This window comes from Sinohyriopsis cumingii, chromosome 11 (genome assembly GCF_028554795.1).
Source record: "Sinohyriopsis cumingii isolate HCF-2022 chromosome 11, ASM2855479v2, whole genome shotgun sequence".
Taxonomy (NCBI): Eukaryota; Metazoa; Mollusca; class Bivalvia; order Unionida; family Unionidae; genus Sinohyriopsis; species Sinohyriopsis cumingii.
Genome location: NC_142971.1, coordinates 70,041,431 through 70,059,930, shown reverse-complemented (window position 1 = coordinate 70,059,930; position 18,500 = coordinate 70,041,431). Strand labels below are relative to the sequence as shown.

The window sequence follows — 18,500 nt, the reverse complement described above, 5'->3', positions numbered from 1 at the left end:
AAGGTCTGACATTGACTTCAACGTCATTTCAGCAATTCCTGGGACGCCATTGATGCCAAACTGTATCTGCAATCATCGTTCCCACCAGCTGAGTGGAGAGGCACGCCCTGCTGTATGCCAGTATGGGCAACGGCTGATGATCCATACCACCCTGCCCAGGCTTCATAGATCCACTGGAAAGCACACTCCAGTGTCGTCGTACGGCGTCGGCTCAACTTGAGAAGTAGCAGTTTAAGGATTCTACGTCAAAGCTTCATTGGCGTAGAGCATGGCTCCAGGGGTTACTTCTGACGATGGGAGAGGTTACCATGTCTCACTGGACAGCTACCGCCCGCCTCAAGCAGGGCAACCCCCCAGTCAGTAAGGTGCTGCCCGCGATGGCCTGCCTGCTTCACTGGGTGCGTGGAGCATAGAGAACCATCTCGTAAAATGGAAAACAAAACTTCGCACCAGGAAAGACAAATAAGAAACAAGAAGTCTCCAACAATTTGTTGTACAACCTAAAACAACAGGAACATGTGTCCTAGATTGACCGCTGACTTTCAGCAGATCGACGATGTACGGAAGACTGCCGTCATTTTCAGAGAACTATGCCATTGCCTGTCTCCAGGGGACACGACTGGCTGACAGCGGCATCATCAAGGAATCCAATTGCATGTTCTTTTGGCAAGGGAAGCCCTTGGATGAATCTAGACGGAATGGTGTTGGCCTTGCCATAAAGAACACGCTAGTCACCTTCATTGAACCTTCGTCATCAGGTACTGAGATAATCCTTGCACTCCGGCTATCAACATCATTAGGCCCGTTCAACACTTTCAGCGTGCACGCCCCAACCCTCTGTTCCATCCACGAGGAAAAAGTCAAGTTCTATGAGGATATGGATCATGCAATATCCAGTATCCCCACAATGAAGTCCTACTCTACTTACTAGGAGACTTCAATGCTACTGGGGGACCTGACTATAAGGCCTGGTCCACCTGTCTCGGCTTTTACGGATGGGGCAAGATCAACAAGAAAGGTCGGCGACTGCTGGAGATGTGCTGCTTCCACAGCCTATGTGTGACCAACACTTTCTTCAATTGCAAGGAGATCCACCAGGTGTCATGGAGACCGCCAGTTCACGCCAATTGCATAAGCTAGACTTCGTTATAACCAGGCGTGCGGAAATGGCCAGTGTCCTCCTCGGCCTCAGATACCACAGTGCCGACTACGACAAGGACCATTCCCTCGTGGCCAGCAACGTGTGAATATTTTCGAGACGCTGACCCACGCCAAGAAGGAGGGTCGCCCATTCTTCAACAACTGCTGTGCAAGCAACCCAGATAAAACACAGCCGTTCATCTGCAAACGGCAGAAAGCTTTCACCAAAGTGACACCGGATGACACCATCGACTCTAAGTGGTCCCAACTCCTTGACAATGCGTACGATTCAGCCATCACTGCTTACATGAATAGGGGTCGAAAAAATGTCGACCGGTATGAGGCCAACTTGGAGGAGATGGAGCCCATGACTTAGGCAGAGAGGAAAGCCCTCCTGGCATACAAGGATGCACCTAGCCCCAGAACATTACATGCTCTCCGGACAGCCAGGAACAACGCAACGAATACTGCCCGCCTCTGTGTCAATACATACTGGCTAAAACTTTGCACCAGTACACAAACAGCTGCCGACTCCGGAGATGCAAGAAGAATGTATGAGGGTATCAAGAAGGTGACAGGCCCTGCCACCTTAAATACTGTCTCCCTAAATCCACGACGGGTGAAAACACCACAGACCAGGGAAAACAACTGCATCGATGGGTTGAGCACTATCTCGAGCTGTATGCAACCCAAACATCCTCACTGACACCGCCCTGGACGCAATCCCAGACCTACCTATCATAGAGAAACAAGTCAAACCACCCACCTTGGAAGAGCTCGGAAAAGGCATCGATTGTGGGAAGGCTTCTGGAAGCGACTGCATGCCGCCTGAAGTCTTCAAAAGTGGGAAACCAGCACTGCTCCAGCGCCTCTTCTGCCTGAGCTGGGAACATATATTCATCCCATAGGACATGCGTGACGCCAGCATCGTGAGTTTGTGTAAGAACAAAGGAAACAACTACCGGGGCATCTCCCTCCTCAGCATTGTCGGAAAGGCTTTCGCATGTGTTGCCTTTACTCGGTTGCAGATCCTTGCCTCTTGCTTCTACCCAAAGTCCCAGTCTAGATTTCGATGCGGCAGGTCAACTGTAGACATGATCTTCTCACTACGCCAGCTGCAGAACAAGTGTCGCGAGCAGCAGATGTCCCTCTACATTGCCTTCCTAGATCTGAAGAAGACGTTTTGAACAGGTTAGTCGCATGTACTCCTTAAATTCCTACATACATCGACTACCAACCTCCAGCGACTGCTTGCTGTCGTCACGTCGTTCCACGAGGACATGTACAGCACAGTGTGCTTCAATGGTGCAACATCGGAGGACTTACTAATCATCAGCGGGAACAAGCAAGGCTGTTTCATTGTGCCGACGCTCGTCATCATCTGCTTATCCATGCTTCTCCAGTATGCCTTCAAGGACTGCAGCGAGGCAGTATACATTCGTATCAGGGCTGACGGCAAGCTGTTCAACCTCGCCTGTCCCCGTGCTAAGACTGTTACAGAGATACTCACGCGTGAATTGTTCTTCACCGACGACATCACACACGGAAGATGTACTTGATCAGCTGGTATGCCTCCTCTCAACTCCTGTAATAAATTTGGACTGATCATCAGTTTGAAGAAAAACGAAGAGCATGGCGCAGGACGCAGACTCTCCGCACCATCGATGGGTACAACTTGAACGTTTATGAGAATTTCACGTACTTCGGATCCAACACATCAAGCTCACTCTCCATTGATTCTGATGTGAACGGCAGGATTGCCAAGGCAGCAGCAGCGATGGCCAGACTTAACCAAAGAAACTGGAATAACCACAGCCTCACCGAGAAGACCACACTGCGTGTCTACCAAGTCTTCGTGCTCAGCCTAGTCCTGTACAGCATCGAAATATGGATTACGTATGCGAGAAATGAGAGGAAACGCAACAGCTTCCACCTGAGATGCCTGCGGCGCATCCTGCACATCCAGTGGCAGGGCAAACTATCAAACACAGAGGTTCTAGAACGCATGTTCTCCATCCTTAGCGTGATACGCCTTCGCTGGCTCGGCTATGTCAAAAGAATGGGCCCAGATCGCATTCCCAAATACCTGTTATATGGGAGTTAGAAGAAGGTGCATGAACGACTGGACGACATCGTCTGCGCTACAAAGATGTTTGCAAGAAGAACATGAAGACGACCAGTCTCAATGTCAAAGACTGGGAGAGCTGTGCTAAGGACCGTTCCACTTGGCGTGTAGCTGTCAGACAGGTCGTTCAAAACGTCGGGGAAGACAGAAACATAAAGCAAGCTGAAAAGGGAGCTAGAAAGAAGGAGAAACAAAAGCTTACGATGGAGGAACACCATCGTCTCCAGTAAACGGAGGTCTGCCAAGAATAAGAAGGTGCTATATATGTTGGTAATGCACAATTCAGGACCGGTAGGTACACTAATTGTGAAGACATGGCTGCAAGTTAAAGTGATGTCTCGTATGTTTCCGTTACGTATCCAGCAACATTTAGCAGGTAATGTTAAACAAAACTAACATCCATTAAAAGTCCACATCTTCTTGTCCACCAACTCTGATGTAATGTACAACAATATAGAGATTGAATATGGTGAACACAAAATACCACTGACACTTATGAATAATCCTTTAAGTGGCAGAGCAAACAAAAGGTTAAAATACCAATTTTTGAATAAAATGAACATGAACAATTTTTTCATATACTGATTTAAAAAAGAATAGATTCTAGACTATTAGCACACCTCTCGTTTTAGTAATTCTCCGCCGAATTTTAAAAAAAGAGCATCACAGATATAGAAAATGCACAAAACTTAGTCATTTCATTTACTGAGTAATAATTTCTATCCGGAATGTAGCCAATGTTTGTCTAATAATGCCGACTTATTGCCTTATTAAAACACTCAGAAACTCCTGATGTAAATGAGCCGACAGACTGATCCCATACCTTTTCCGGTCTCTTGAACTGTTCGTTTCAGTGATGTGATGTGATGTGAGTTTTATTTTTAACGTAGCTTTAACAATTTTTCAGTCATATCGCTACGATGTCTGCAAGGTGGCAGTTTATAGTGATGTCTAGCACTGGGGCATCATGCCGCAGACATGTAGCATGATGTCCCACCCAGTCACATTATCCTGACACCAGGCCGACCAGTCCTAACACTAACCTCGTAATGCTGAACGCCAAGCGAAGCAGCTGTCAGTACCATTTTTTAAGTCACTGATATGACTCGGTCGTGGATCGAACCCACGACCTCCCGCATCCGAGGCGGACGCTCTAACCACTAGGCCACCGGAGCGGTGTTCGTTTCAGTAAAAGATGTGTAATGTGCGTCCAGTTTTCATACATTTAAAACAAATCGAAAAAAATTAAACTCTTGCTCAAACCGAAGCACTGCTATTCTCAGTGACGGTAAACTGCTACAAAGATGTTGTTGAAAAAAATAGAATCTCCCATGCAAATTTTGCGACTGTGCTACTAAACAAACACCAGCTTGATTTAAAACGTAAATAGACTAATATCGTCTGAGACCACCGGGCAGGTTAGAACTTGCACATCAATGAAACACATTGTTAAATTTTGAACATGTGCTATATCATTGAAGCCAATTTTCTTCCAAATATATAATGCTCATAAACGACCGCGATATCGTGGAAATACCTTAGTCAGTCCTGAACTACCTTGACAATAATCTAACGAATCATAAGATCAGATTTACATAGCGTCGGCATCGAGATAAGACGACAATTCAATACAGGTTCTCAGTCTACTTTGGGAATAATAAAAACCAATGTTTTGGTCACAAACGTTATTATGAACACCAAAAAAAAAAACAAAGAAAAAAACAAAAACAGTTTGGAATCTTTTCAAATGCTCTGCTCACAGGACCTTCGGTATATTCCCTCTGCATCTGTACATGTATATATCGTTCCCATCCCGAGTCGATTCAAGATGTCTTGATATTCTTAAATATATTTATCCTGATAAACAACTATAATTGTATTTTACGTTGTTTTGTTTCTAATTTGACATACACAGTTTTAAGGATATACCATATCGAGGCAGTGTGAGTAAATTGCACTGCCAAACATATACACCACGTTGACTGATGCGTCCTTCATTCTGCAGGATTTTCACCACTACACTTATATTTGCTCTTCTGGTACGCTATTCATTCATCCATTACAGCCACTATGATAGCCATATTGGATTCGTGAACAGCACCATTGTCACAAAACTATTTGCTATGGAGGAGTAATGAGAAAAAGCTGTTAAGACCAATCAACGCGTTGACAGCTGTAATGGAACTCGGATCAGCAACCTTTTCATTTAAGACCAACTTGACATCATGAGAAGTCTTTTAGTTAAAACATTATATCACCATCCATTGAGGAGAAATATTGGCAAGATTTTCAACTAGTCGATACCTGTATGTTAAGACTTCTGGTGAAAACTGTTTTCATATTGGATGTCTGAGCAGCAGCATCTTCATTTAGGACCAACTAGACTATGAGATGAATGCGTGTGTAATAAAATGTTCCCTGCCATCTTCAACGCAGTTTAGGAGATGTGATAACAAATTAACAGTAACATACAAATGGATGGATAACATATGACACATGATAGACAATCATATAACCTCTTTTGTTCTATGACAAGTAAAGCTAATAACAAGTTTTAATAGTGCCTAAAGTAGTGTATACCATGCCAAGCCACCCACTATCACACATATGTAACTAGGCAGATCTAACCAAACAAATAGCATGTGATCCACTGATTTTCACCGAAATAAATGAAATCTCCTATTCACTACTGAAAACTAACTCTCCTTTCTTACGATCTTTCTTCGGGTAGTTTCCACTATCTGATTTGGAATCACCAATGTCTGATCATGAAGGACAGATCTGGATAATTTGTTGCTTGTTCTAAAGGTGCTGTGTTCATTTTTCAGAATGATCATTCATCATTTGTTTTGTTTGAAAATATATGTCACACGCTATGAGTTGATAATGGAAATCACTGAGATATATACTACATGATACCAGTGGACTCCATCATGACAGGCCAATCATGTGACTATGTCAGTGCAAATCCAAACACAAAGGTCATGTACCAGAAGCCTAGTCAAGTCAGGTACCACATATACATGTGGTGGCCAAGTGAGCCAGTAATTATCCTGGATTATATTAATAATCACACATATAAGAAAAGAAAAGATGTTATTTGAATGATGGAGTTTTAGTATTTGGTGATAGGGTGTGCTGAGTACTTTTTAATAGATGTCAGGGAACATTAAAGTATAACAGTGGGTTCTAAAGTGTCACATGGCTAAAATGAAAGTGCAGTTCGAAAGCTACCATAATTTTGGGCAAAATGAGAATATACAACACTTTCAACTGTTGAATATATCAAGCAAATACATTTACTGTACTTTTCCAGTGATAAGCCTTGTTGTGATGGACATTTCGGCATAAGATTAGCACAGCTTTCATGTAAGACCAACTGGACATCATACCAATGCATATGACGAAAACCCCAATCCATTATCACTTTCTATTTAAGTATAGATGCGGCAACAAATGTTTTAAGATGGCTGCCCTGGTGGCCATATTGGATGTCAGATCGGAACTATTTTTATTTAGGATCAGCTAAACATCTAATGTAATGACTTGGTTAATACCCCATACTGACACAACCTTCCATAAAGGAAGAGTAAAAATAACAACATTTTAAAAATTGCCAGTGCAGAGGTCATAAAAAACTTATTCTCAGTTCCACTTTCATTTAAGCCCAAGATGTTTTTTATTTAAAGCACCAAGGTGATATAACCACCAATTCAGAAGTTGCAATATCAAGACTTTCAAGATATCTAATATAGTGGCCATGTTGGATATCTATCAGCACCATTTTAGTTAAGACCAACTAGACATTGTACAAAGTCTCTTAGTGAAAACCCGATGTTGATAAGGACATACAATCAGAAGAAATAGCAATAACAAGGTTTTCATGATGGCTGTCGTTTGGGCCATACCGTAAGTCGGACTGGCACCATGTTATCAGGAATCAACTTGACATTCGCTTAATTATTTTAGTGAAACCTAAATGTTAATATGACCATTCATTCAGGAAAAGTAACAGTAACAATAAGTTTAAGTTGGTCAGTGGCAGCCATATTGGTGGTATCATTTATTTTAGGGACCAGCTTGACGTCATGAGGAAACAGAATGGTGATATGACCATCCATTTAGGGATAGTGTTAACAATATTTTTAAGATTGCCACTGTGTTGTCATATTGAATGTCAGAGAAGCACCATTTTATAGACACTGGGATGAATGTGATTGTAAAGTTTCAGGTCAATCCTATAAGTAGTTTAGGAGAGGCAGCAACAACAAACTTGTGTTAACACACACAAATAATAGACTACTGAAGACAGTCAACGGACCATCCAAAATCACATCTGGTATATGACCAGTAGAGCTATATAAAAAACCAACAACATAATACATGTATCTATTAGCTTAAAAACAAATTTGATTATTTTAAAAACAAATTTATCTTGACTTAAAAACAAAACAAAATATCCTATTGAATGCACCCTCCGCCACTACTGGCTGGTTCATTGCTGGACTTCAAGTTCAAAGATGGTCCCAAATGTTCAACGGCCAAACCATAACATCTAGTATGTAATCCACTGAAATTGTGGATAAACATTTCTATAACTAATGCGATCATTACTTTGTAAATCAAAAGTTCAATTAAAAACAGTAACAATAAAAGGTTAAAAGCCTGAAGATATGCATGTAAACAACATAGAAAAAGGGAGGGGGAAAGTCAGTATGTGCATATAGTGGGCATTTGTATATAAAAAAAATCATATTGTAACTGCAGGTACTTGTAATTCCACCTAGACATCCATCATATATGATATCATCAATTTTGCATTTCAACTGAAATGCCTACTGTTATGAAAACTTAGTTGTGTAATGGGTATCTCACGTATATACGATTGTATTTTTTTATTGATGGAATAAACAAGCAACAGTCACATTCAGTTAAAATGCATAATTAACCAACCTCTTCCATACTTTGGAATATTCTTCCAATTGGTTACATTGCTAGATCATTGTTACGACTACAAATCCCTGCATTATATTTGCATTAATTACAATGTGCTTTCGGTAAGAAAACTGCAGATGTGCGATTTTGTTTTGAAAATATTGAGACGGCTTCTCCGGAAGGTGATTAAGCCAATATATAAGCATTTTCATCACGCTTGAATGTATCACTCCGGAGGTTAAACCTAGAAGTGGGCAAAATAGCTAGCTAATATGTGGGGATATGGTATTTCATTATCTATTAATCAGGGAACATCCTACTCAACACTGTTAATTTTGTGAGGAAGACCCATACAACTGCAATATGAGGGTGTACACCTTACATTATATTAGTGGGATTAAGTATTTTAAAAAAATTATTTTCAATCCTGGCACCACAGACACATATTCGTTGCTTACAATATATCGACAAATTGTATGTAATATGTTATTGGGTGTAGGATAAAATCCACACAATGAAATGAAAGATGGGACATAATCCCCTCTGCCAGAACAAGTTTAAACGTTTTAAACCATCAGAAATATAGTAGCCTATTGTAAAATGGGATAGGGGAAAAAATAAATTAGAAATATTAATATTTAATTTAATTAAGGAATTTCATGATAATACAATTATATTATGGCTCAGATTTTAGGTAATTCACAAAATACTACTAAAATACAGTACTCTCAATTCTCAGCCTATCTCTAGGCTAGGAATGCTCTATTTCCAATGGATATGGTATGCTTTTAAATCGCAAGTGTTAAAAATCAGCTGAAGGATTGAATGCAATGGATTAAAAGTGTGTGCAATGATGCTTATAAAAGTGAGGTGAAAAACAAATGTGAGTGCAATATGTCCTTATATCATTAGGCGTCTTAATCTCCTGATCTGTTACAGTTATCACCTAACATCTAATAGGCACAAAAGACTTCATTTATCTGTTCAAAGGAGGCCGATTCTAACCTTTACTTCATAATCAAATGATCCATGGCGACACAGAAAGATGTATATTTGTGTTGGGTAAAAGAAAAAGTTTAAAAGGGGATAAACTTATACCGGGGGAGGGAATTATATCCTGTCTTTTTTATGGGGTGGGAGGTGGGTGTTGTACTTGGCGTAATTGATCTGTACCCGATATTCTTTATTGGTAATCGTCGTGCATGTCCTGTTTGGCGAAAACGACTTTAGTCCAAATAGTCAGTCATTTGTAGGTAAACTACCCTAAGCAACGATGCAAGACACACCCGACCCATATAATGATGAGGCATTGCGTAATGTCTCCAGCACCTAAATGTCATGCAGATTAAATCAAAAGCCAATCTTTAATCTACAGTATGCACTATATCTAAGAATGATGCAAGTCACTGTGAATTATTTTGGCCTAGTTTGCAACAAGAGTTATTGACGGAATAAACAAGGAGCATTCACATTCAGTCAAATTTCATGATCAACAAACCTCTGCCATATTTTGGAATAGTCTTCCTAATGGCTACACTGCTGGATCCCTGTTACGTCTAGAAATCCATGCATTACATTTGCAGTAATTAAATGCGCTTTCTGTAAGGCAACGGCAAACCCACGATTAGATTTTAAACTATCGAGAGGGCTTTTCTGGAAGCTGACTAAGCCAATATATACGCATGCGCATCGCTCTCGAATGTACCACTTCAGAGGTTATGCCTAGAAGGAAGCGGGCAAGATATTTTGCTAATATATGCGATTATGGTATTTCATTATGTTTATTTTAAAAAAATAAAATCTAAGCATCCTTTTAAATAAAGTTAACTTAAAAATAAGTTTGAAACTTATCACTGTCTTGTTTATATACATATATATATATATATATATATATATATATATATATATATATATATATATCAAGTGACTAATAAAGTTTTACTTTCACAGAAACAATAGAAAATATGGTGTGATGTTTGGGCGACACTAGATATATCCTTTAAGCTACCGCGGTCGCCTTAAGGGTGCTCATATGTCGACCAAAGAAGATCGAATTTTAGCTAATATATCCATATATATATATATATATATATATATATATATATATATATATATATATATATATATATATATATATATATATATATATATATATATATACATGTATATGTATATAGTTTGATTGTAAACTTCTTTCATGATATTCGGAAAATATTTAAACTAGTATAGTTTATGAAGACAATGGTTGTATTGGGAAAACCCTTAGTTCTGAGCGTAATGTATTAATTTAAGTTATTCATGCGATAACCTTTAGTCACAATTGATGACATGTAACGACAATGCATTTTTTGAAGCTGCGTAGGGTTCTGTCCATATATGAGAACAGTTAAGAAACATATTTCATTTACTTAAGTCAATTTCTCATGCATCGCAACTGAAAATATTTATTAATGTCTTGTCACATATATAAGTGTATAGATCATTTGCGTGCAATGGGATTGTTTATCGTTGTTTGTTCTAACCTGACTGTCTAATGCTAAGCCTTTAAACGTCCTCTGACTTCAAAGCTGTGCAGACCGGCTTATGTTTTTGTCCAACATTAAGAGTCGGAGCTCTGTATTCTATGCGAATAATATAACTATGTGTTTCAGATCTGAAACGGAAATGTATAAAATGTTCAACTGGTTTCATTATTCTAGGTCAAATCCTTGCTAATAGCGAACATTGTAGAGAGGTCAATTGATTAAAGAAGACATTATTTTAAAATTATCATTTTCATTCCGAATAAAACTAAATACTTTCTTTAAATTTATTTTCGAAGTTCACGCGCAACTGCGAGCAATGAGATAAATCATTCCTGTACCTTATACATGTATCATTTTCAAAATCGGATTATATACATATATATATATATATATATATATATATTGATATACATAATTACAGTTTGGAAATATGTTATGAGCGAAAACCGGGTAAAATACAGTTCTGACTGTTGCTACAAAAGTGGTTTTACAAATGTAATGTTTGCTTACATTTAAGAAGAATTTATTGATATCAGCGATGTCTTATATGTTAATGCCATGATTAAAAAGAGCCGCACATTGCATTATATATATATATATATATATATATATATATATATATATATATATATCGATATATATATATATATATATATATATATATATATATATATATATATATATATATATATATATATATATATACAAAAAAATATATATATATAACCTATTCGTAACTACCTTACTGGCCGTAGTGTAATATTCAAATAATTTGCTACATGCGAAAGAGAACGGTTATATTCGGACAACCGAACATTAAGTTAATAACCTATGCAATACGTCAGACATAAAATCAATGATATTAAACGATACAATATATCTTGAAGCACCAGCGGGGTTATCTCTAAAATTCGAGATCAATTTAGAACCCTATTTATGTTACATTAGATTAGATCACCATTTACGATCAACAAGAGAGTGGTTGAATTAGGAAAACCCAAAATGCGGACATGTGTACAAACAGTAAAGGCAAACAGAGATTGCATATACAATTATGCATTGTGAGATAGCAAAGTAGCTCGGTGAACAAGCTAGGTACTTGTAATTTGTTTCAACATTGGCATCATCAGAAGGAATAAAATTACGAAGACCATCCCCAATCATGCCTCATGGTTGGAAGTCATATAATTTTCATATGCCATTAGCATGAATAATCCATGAAAAGACAATGTTTCTATTGTTTCTACGATCTTAATATTTTTGGTTTAAAGGGACTCAAAATATAATCTGTTTGAAACGAGAACGTAGTCATTAAAATATATTTTTTTACTTCAAATTAAACTGTGCTTAGGTCATCCAGTGACCGACCGAATTTCCATTATTAACCAAACTCTAATACTTGTTCAGTTATGAAAAGACTAGATTTCCCTTATTGAATTGTTAGTTATTTTTGCTTGGCAAAATGTGAGATATTTGCTGGAGTTAATTTAGCAAGAGCACAAAGCAAATCTTGATAGGTACTAAGCATATCGTCATAATTTGCCTGACCTGAAGTTCCATAAAGTTATGTTAAGCACTCAAAGTGAGTGAAACATTTGATTTGTTGTTGTTGTTGTTGTTCTAGGGTCTAACGCCATTTTACAACACAAGATGGGCTATACATGGCCTCCAGTATAACTGGTGGAGTAATAACCCTGGAAAATCCAGGGAAGAAGCACCGACCCACGAGAAACCACTCACAGGCTTTCGCACGTACTCACGCTAGCCGAGCCTTGACATCGAACCCACGCAGACGGAGGTGAGATGACAGTGATCCGGAACGTTGAGAGCTTGAAACCACTCGGCCATTAAATATTTGAAGACAATGCTATGTCATTCCATGCAAATGAAGATTTCGACCTGCTTAATATAAATCTGTTAGTGTCGGACCAGTACATATTTCATCTTTAAAGGAATTGCATTGTAATTATTTCCCCAAAGTTTTTCGCTTTTCGTACGTGTTTGATATATGAGTTGAAGTCAGCATCGCCTCGTGTTAAAAGTAACGACACGACTTAAGCACAGCTCTGTCACAAGCGTTAGTAAGTTCCTAGGGATATACTTGTCGCTAGATGGCTTCAGAGCGTTCGTCTTACCTTTTTCTGATGCTGTCATACCGGTATGCGCCAGCAATTTATAACAAGGTCAATAAACGATCGATATACAAGTGGACTGATATGACATCGATTAATAGTAAAAATAAAATGAGTGTTCTGAAGGATTTAATGCCATGAGTCAGAAAACGAGTGATCTTACGTAACATCTACATGGAATGGTCAATTGAAATAAATGTGTTCATTACTAGAGAGGGGCAGATAATCCGAGTTGAAAAGCGGCTGTTTCTTACTTGTAAAACGCGTCATGTAATGTTCGTCTGCGCTAGTGGTAATTAAATAAAACATTGGCGGTTACCCGTTTGTAAGTCCTCTGCAGTGCCAAGAAATTTAAAGTTTCTTACAGGTCAGAAAAAGGCAGTATAAATTAAGTTAAAAGCAGTGCAAATATTGTACACTTAGGTGCTATATATGTGGTCCAAGGTTGACATTGCCTAGGTGGGAGTGAAAGATAAGCCCACAACTCCTCAACGCCATAAGGCTTCTAACGATGATCGACTCTGTCAACTAAATTTCAGCTCCTGACCTTCGCGACTGGCTTAGTTTCGAAGTCCGGCAGACCATGTTTTCCACTGACAGGAGAAGGGGTGAAGGCGGGCAACGGGCGCCTTAAAACCAGTATTTTCGGGTAATGAGACTCGTAAATCTTGCATGGTAGCTCATGTAGGAGAATGAAAAATCCGATTCCAAACAACTGTTTCCTTACGGCTACACCCGCTCATGGGAAAGGCTAAGGGAGTAAACCCGACAGAACATCCAGAGACGGAGTCCCTAAGAAGGTCTGACATTGACTTCAACGTCATTTCAGCAATTCCTGGGACGCCATTGATGCCAAACTGTATCTGCAATCATCGTTCCCACCAGCTGAGGGGAGAGGCACGCCCTGCTGTATGCCAGTATGGGCAACGGCTGATGATCCATACCACCCTGCCCAGGCTTCATAGATCCACTGGAAAGCACACTCCAGTGTCGTCGTACGGCGTCGGCTCAACTTGAGAAGTAGCAGTTTAAGGATTCTACGTCAAAGCTTCATTGGCGTAGAGCATGGCTCCAGGGGTTACTTCTGACGATGGGAGAGGTTACCATGTCTCACTGGACAGCTACCGCCCGCCTCAAGCAGGGCAACCCCCCAGTCAGTAAGGTGCTGCCCGCGATGGCCTGCCTGCTTCACTGGGTGCGTGGAGCATAGAGAACCATCTCGTAAAATGGAAAACAAAACTTCGCACCAGGAAAGACAAATAAGAAACAAGAAGTCTCCAACAATTTGTTGTACAACCTAAAACAACAGGAACATGTGTCCTAGATTGACCGCTGACTTTCAGCAGATCGACGATGTACGGAAGACTGCCGTCATTTTCAGAGAACTATGCCATTGCCTGTCTCCAGGGGACACGACTGGCTGACAGCGGCATCATCAAGGAATCCAATTGCATGTTCTTTTGGCAAGGGAAGCCCTTGGATGAATCTAGACGGAATGGTGTTGGCCTTGCCATAAAGAACACGCTAGTCACCTTCATTGAACCTTCGTCATCAGGTACTGAGATAATCCTTGCACTCCGGCTATCAACATCATTAGGCCCGTTCAACACTTTCAGCGTGCACGCCCCAACCCTCTGTTCCATCCACGAGGAAAAAGTCAAGTTCTATGAGGATATGGATCATGCAATATCCAGTATCCCCACAATGAAGTCCTACTCTACTTACTAGGAGACTTCAATGCTACTGGGGGACCTGACTATAAGGCCTGGTCCACCTGTCTCGGCTTTTACGGATGGGGCAAGATCAACAAGAAAGGTCGGCGACTGCTGGAGATGTGCTGCTTCCACAGCCTATGTGTGACCAACACTTTCTTCAATTGCAAGGAGATCCACCAGGTGTCATGGAGACCGCCAGTTCACGCCAATTGCATAAGCTAGACTTCGTTATAACCAGGCGTGCGGAAATGGCCAGTGTCCTCCTCGGCCTCAGATACCACAGTGCCGACTACGACAAGGACCATTCCCTCGTGGCCAGCAACGTGTGAATATTTTCGAGACGCTGACCCACGCCAAGAAGGAGGGTCGCCCATTCTTCAACAACTGCTGTGCAAGCAACCCAGATAAAACACAGCCGTTCATCTGCAAACGGCAGAAAGCTTTCACCAAAGTGACACCGGATGACACCATCGACTCTAAGTGGTCCCAACTCCTTGACAATGCGTACGATTCAGCCATCACTGCTTACGTGAATAGGGGTCGAAAAAATGTCGACCGGTATGAGGCCAACTTGGAGGAGATGGAGCCCATGACTTAGGCAGAGAGGAAAGCCCTCCTGGCATACAAGGATGCACCTAGCCCCAGAACATTACATGCTCTCCGGACAGCCAGGAACAACGCAACGAATACTGCCCGCCTCTGTGTCAATACATACTGGCTAAAACTTTGCACCAGTACACAAACAGCTGCCGACTCCGGAGATGCAAGAAGAATGTATGAGGGTATCAAGAAGGTGACAGGCCCTGCCACCTTAAATACTGTCTCCCTAAATCCACGACGGGTGAAAACACCACAGACCAGGGAAAACAACTGCATCGATGGGTTGAGCACTATCTCGAGCTGTATGCAACCCAAACATCCTCACTGACACCGCCCTGGACGCAATCCCAGACCTACCTATCATAGAGAAACAAGTCAAACCACCCACCTTGGAAGAGCTCGGAAAAGGCATCGATTGTAGGAAGGCTTCTGGAAGCGACTGCATGCCGCCTGAAGTCTTCAAAAGTGGGAAACCAGCACTGCTCCAGCGCCTCTTCTGCCTGAGCTGGGAACATATATTCATCCCATAGGACATGCGTGACGCCAGCATCGTGAGTTTGTGTAAGAACAAAGGAAACAACTACCGGGGCATCTCCCTCCTCAGCATTGTCGGAAAGGCTTTCGCATGTGTTGCCTTTACTCGGTTGCAGATCCTTGCCTCTTGCTTCTACCCAAAGTCCCAGTCTAGATTTCGATGCGGCAGGTCAACTGTAGACATGATCTTCTCACTACGCCAGCTGCAGAACAAGTGTCGCGAGCAGCAGATGTCCCTCTACATTGCCTTCCTAGATCTGAAGAAGACGTTTTGAACAGGTTAGTCGCATGTACTCCTTAAATTCCTACATACATCGACTACCAACCTCCAGCGACTGCTTGCTGTCGTCACGTCGTTCCACGAGGACATGTACAGCACAGTGTGCTTCAATGGTGCAACATCGGAGGACTTACTAATCATCAGCGGGAACAAGCAAGGCTGTTTCATTGTGCCGACGCTCGTCATCATCTGCTTATCCATGCTTCTCCAGTATGCCTTCAAGGACTGCAGCGAGGCAGTATACATTCGTATCAGGGCTGACGGCAAGCTGTTCAACCTCGCCTGTCCCCGTGCTAAGACTGTTACAGAGATACTCACGCGTGAATTGTTCTTCACCGACGACATCACACACGGAAGATGTACTTGATCAGCTGGTATGCCTCCTCTCAACTCCTGTAATAAATTTGGACTGATCATCAGTTTGAAGAAAAACGAAGAGCATGGCGCAGGACGCAGACTCTCCGCACCATCGATGGGTACAACTTGAACGTTTATGAGAATTTCACGTACTTCGGATCCAACACATCAAGCTCACTCTCCATTGATTCTGATGTGAACGGCAGGATTGCCAAGGCAGCAGCAGCGATGGCCAGACTTAACCAAAGAAACTGGAATAACCACAGCCTCACCGAGAAGACCACACTGCGTGTCTACCAAGTCTTCGTGCTCAGCCTAGTCCTGTACAGCATCGAAATATGGATTACGTATGCGAGAAATGAGAGGAAACGCAACAGCTTCCACCTGAGATGCCTGCGGCGCATCCTGCACATCCAGTGGCAGGGCAAACTATCAAACACAGAGGTTCTAGAACGCATGTTCTCCATCCTTAGCGTGATACGCCTTCGCTGGCTCGGCTATGTCAAAAGAATGGGCCCAGATCGCATTCCCAAATACCTGTTATATGGGAGTTAGAAGAAGGTGCATGAACGACTGGACGACATCGTCTGCGCTACAAAGATGTTTGCAAGAAGAACATGAAGACGACCAGTCTCAATGTCAAAGACTGGGAGAGCTGTGCTAAGGACCGTTCCACTTGGCGTGTAGCTGTCAGACAGGTCGTTCAAAACGTCGGGGAAGACAGAAACATAAAGCAAGCTGAAAAGGGAGCTAGAAAGAAGGAGAAACAAAAGCTTACGATGGAGGAACACCATCGTCTCCAGTAAACGGAGGTCTGCCAAGAATAAGAAGGTGCTATATATGTTGGTAATGCACAATTCAGGACCGGTAGGTACACTAATTGTGAAGACATGGCTGCAAGTTAAAGTGATGTCTCGTATGTTTCCGTTACGTATCCAGCAACATTTAGCAGGTAATGTTAAACAAAACTAACATCCATTAAAAGTCCACATCTTCTTGTCCACCAACTCTGATGTAATGTACAGCAATATAGAGATTGAATATGGTGAACACAAAATACCACTGACACTTATGAATAATCCTTTAAGTGGCAGAGCAAACAAAAGGTTAAAATACCAATTTTTGAATAAAATGAACATGAACAATTTTTTCATATACTGATTTAAAAAAGAATAGATTCTAGACTATTAGCACACCTCTCGTTTTAGTAATTCTCCGCCGAATTTTAAAAAAAGAGCATCACAGATATAGAAAATGCACAAAACTTAGTCATTTCATTTACTGAGTAATAATTTCTATCCGGAATGTAGCCAATGTTTGTCTAATAATGCCGACTTATTGCCTTATTAAAACACTCAGAAACTCCTGATGTAAATGAGCCGACAGACTGATCCCATACCTTTTCCGGTCTCTTGAACTGTTCGTTTCAGTGATGTGATGTGATGTGAGTTTTATTTTTAACGTAGCTTTAACAATTTTTCAGTCATATCGCTACGATGTCTGCAATGTGGCAGTTTATAGTGATGTCTAGCACTGGGGCATCATGCCGCAGACATGTAGCATGATGTCCCACCCAGTCACATTATCCTGACACCAGGCCGACCAGTCCTAACACTAACCTCGTAATGCTGAACGCCAAGCGAAGCAGCTGTCAGTACCATTTTTTAAGTCACTGATATGACTCGGTCGTGGATCGAACCCACGACCTCCCGCATCCGAGGCGGACGCTCTAACCACTAGGCCACCGGAGCGGTGTTCGTTTCAGTAAAAGATGTGTAATGTGCGTCCAGTTTTCATACATTTAAAACAAATCGAAAAAAATTAAACTCTTGCTCAAACCGAAGCACTGCTATTCTCAGTGACGGTAAACTGCTACAAAGATGTTGTTGAAAAAAATAGAATCTCCCATGCAAATTTTGCGACTGTGCTACTAAACAAACACCAGCTTGATTTAAAACGTAAATAGACTAATATCGTCTGAGACCACCGGGCAGGTTAGAACTTGCACATCAATGAAACACATTGTTAAATTTTGAACATGTGCTATATCATTGAAGCCAATTTTCTTCCAAATATATAATGCTCATAAACGACCGCGATATCGTGGAAATACCTTAGTCAGTCCTGAACTACCTTGACAATAATCTAACGAATCAT

At 41.1% G+C, this 18,500-nt stretch overlaps 2 protein-coding genes across 2 annotated transcripts; both read left to right on the top strand.

Moving 5' to 3' along the window:
• The first annotated feature begins 556 nt into the window (after positions 1-556).
• Positions 557-931, top strand: LOC149788661 (uncharacterized). Its single transcript, XM_089973536.1, has one exon. The coding sequence runs from the start codon at positions 557-559 to the stop codon at positions 929-931; it is 375 nt and encodes a 124-aa protein (XP_089829662.1).
• Positions 932-14,210: 13,279 nt separating this feature from the next.
• Positions 14,211-14,585, top strand: LOC149788660 (uncharacterized). The gene has a single exon (XM_089973534.1). The coding sequence runs from the start codon at positions 14,211-14,213 to the stop codon at positions 14,583-14,585; it is 375 nt and encodes a 124-aa protein (XP_089829660.1).
• The last annotated feature ends 3,915 nt before the right edge of the window (positions 14,586-18,500 follow it).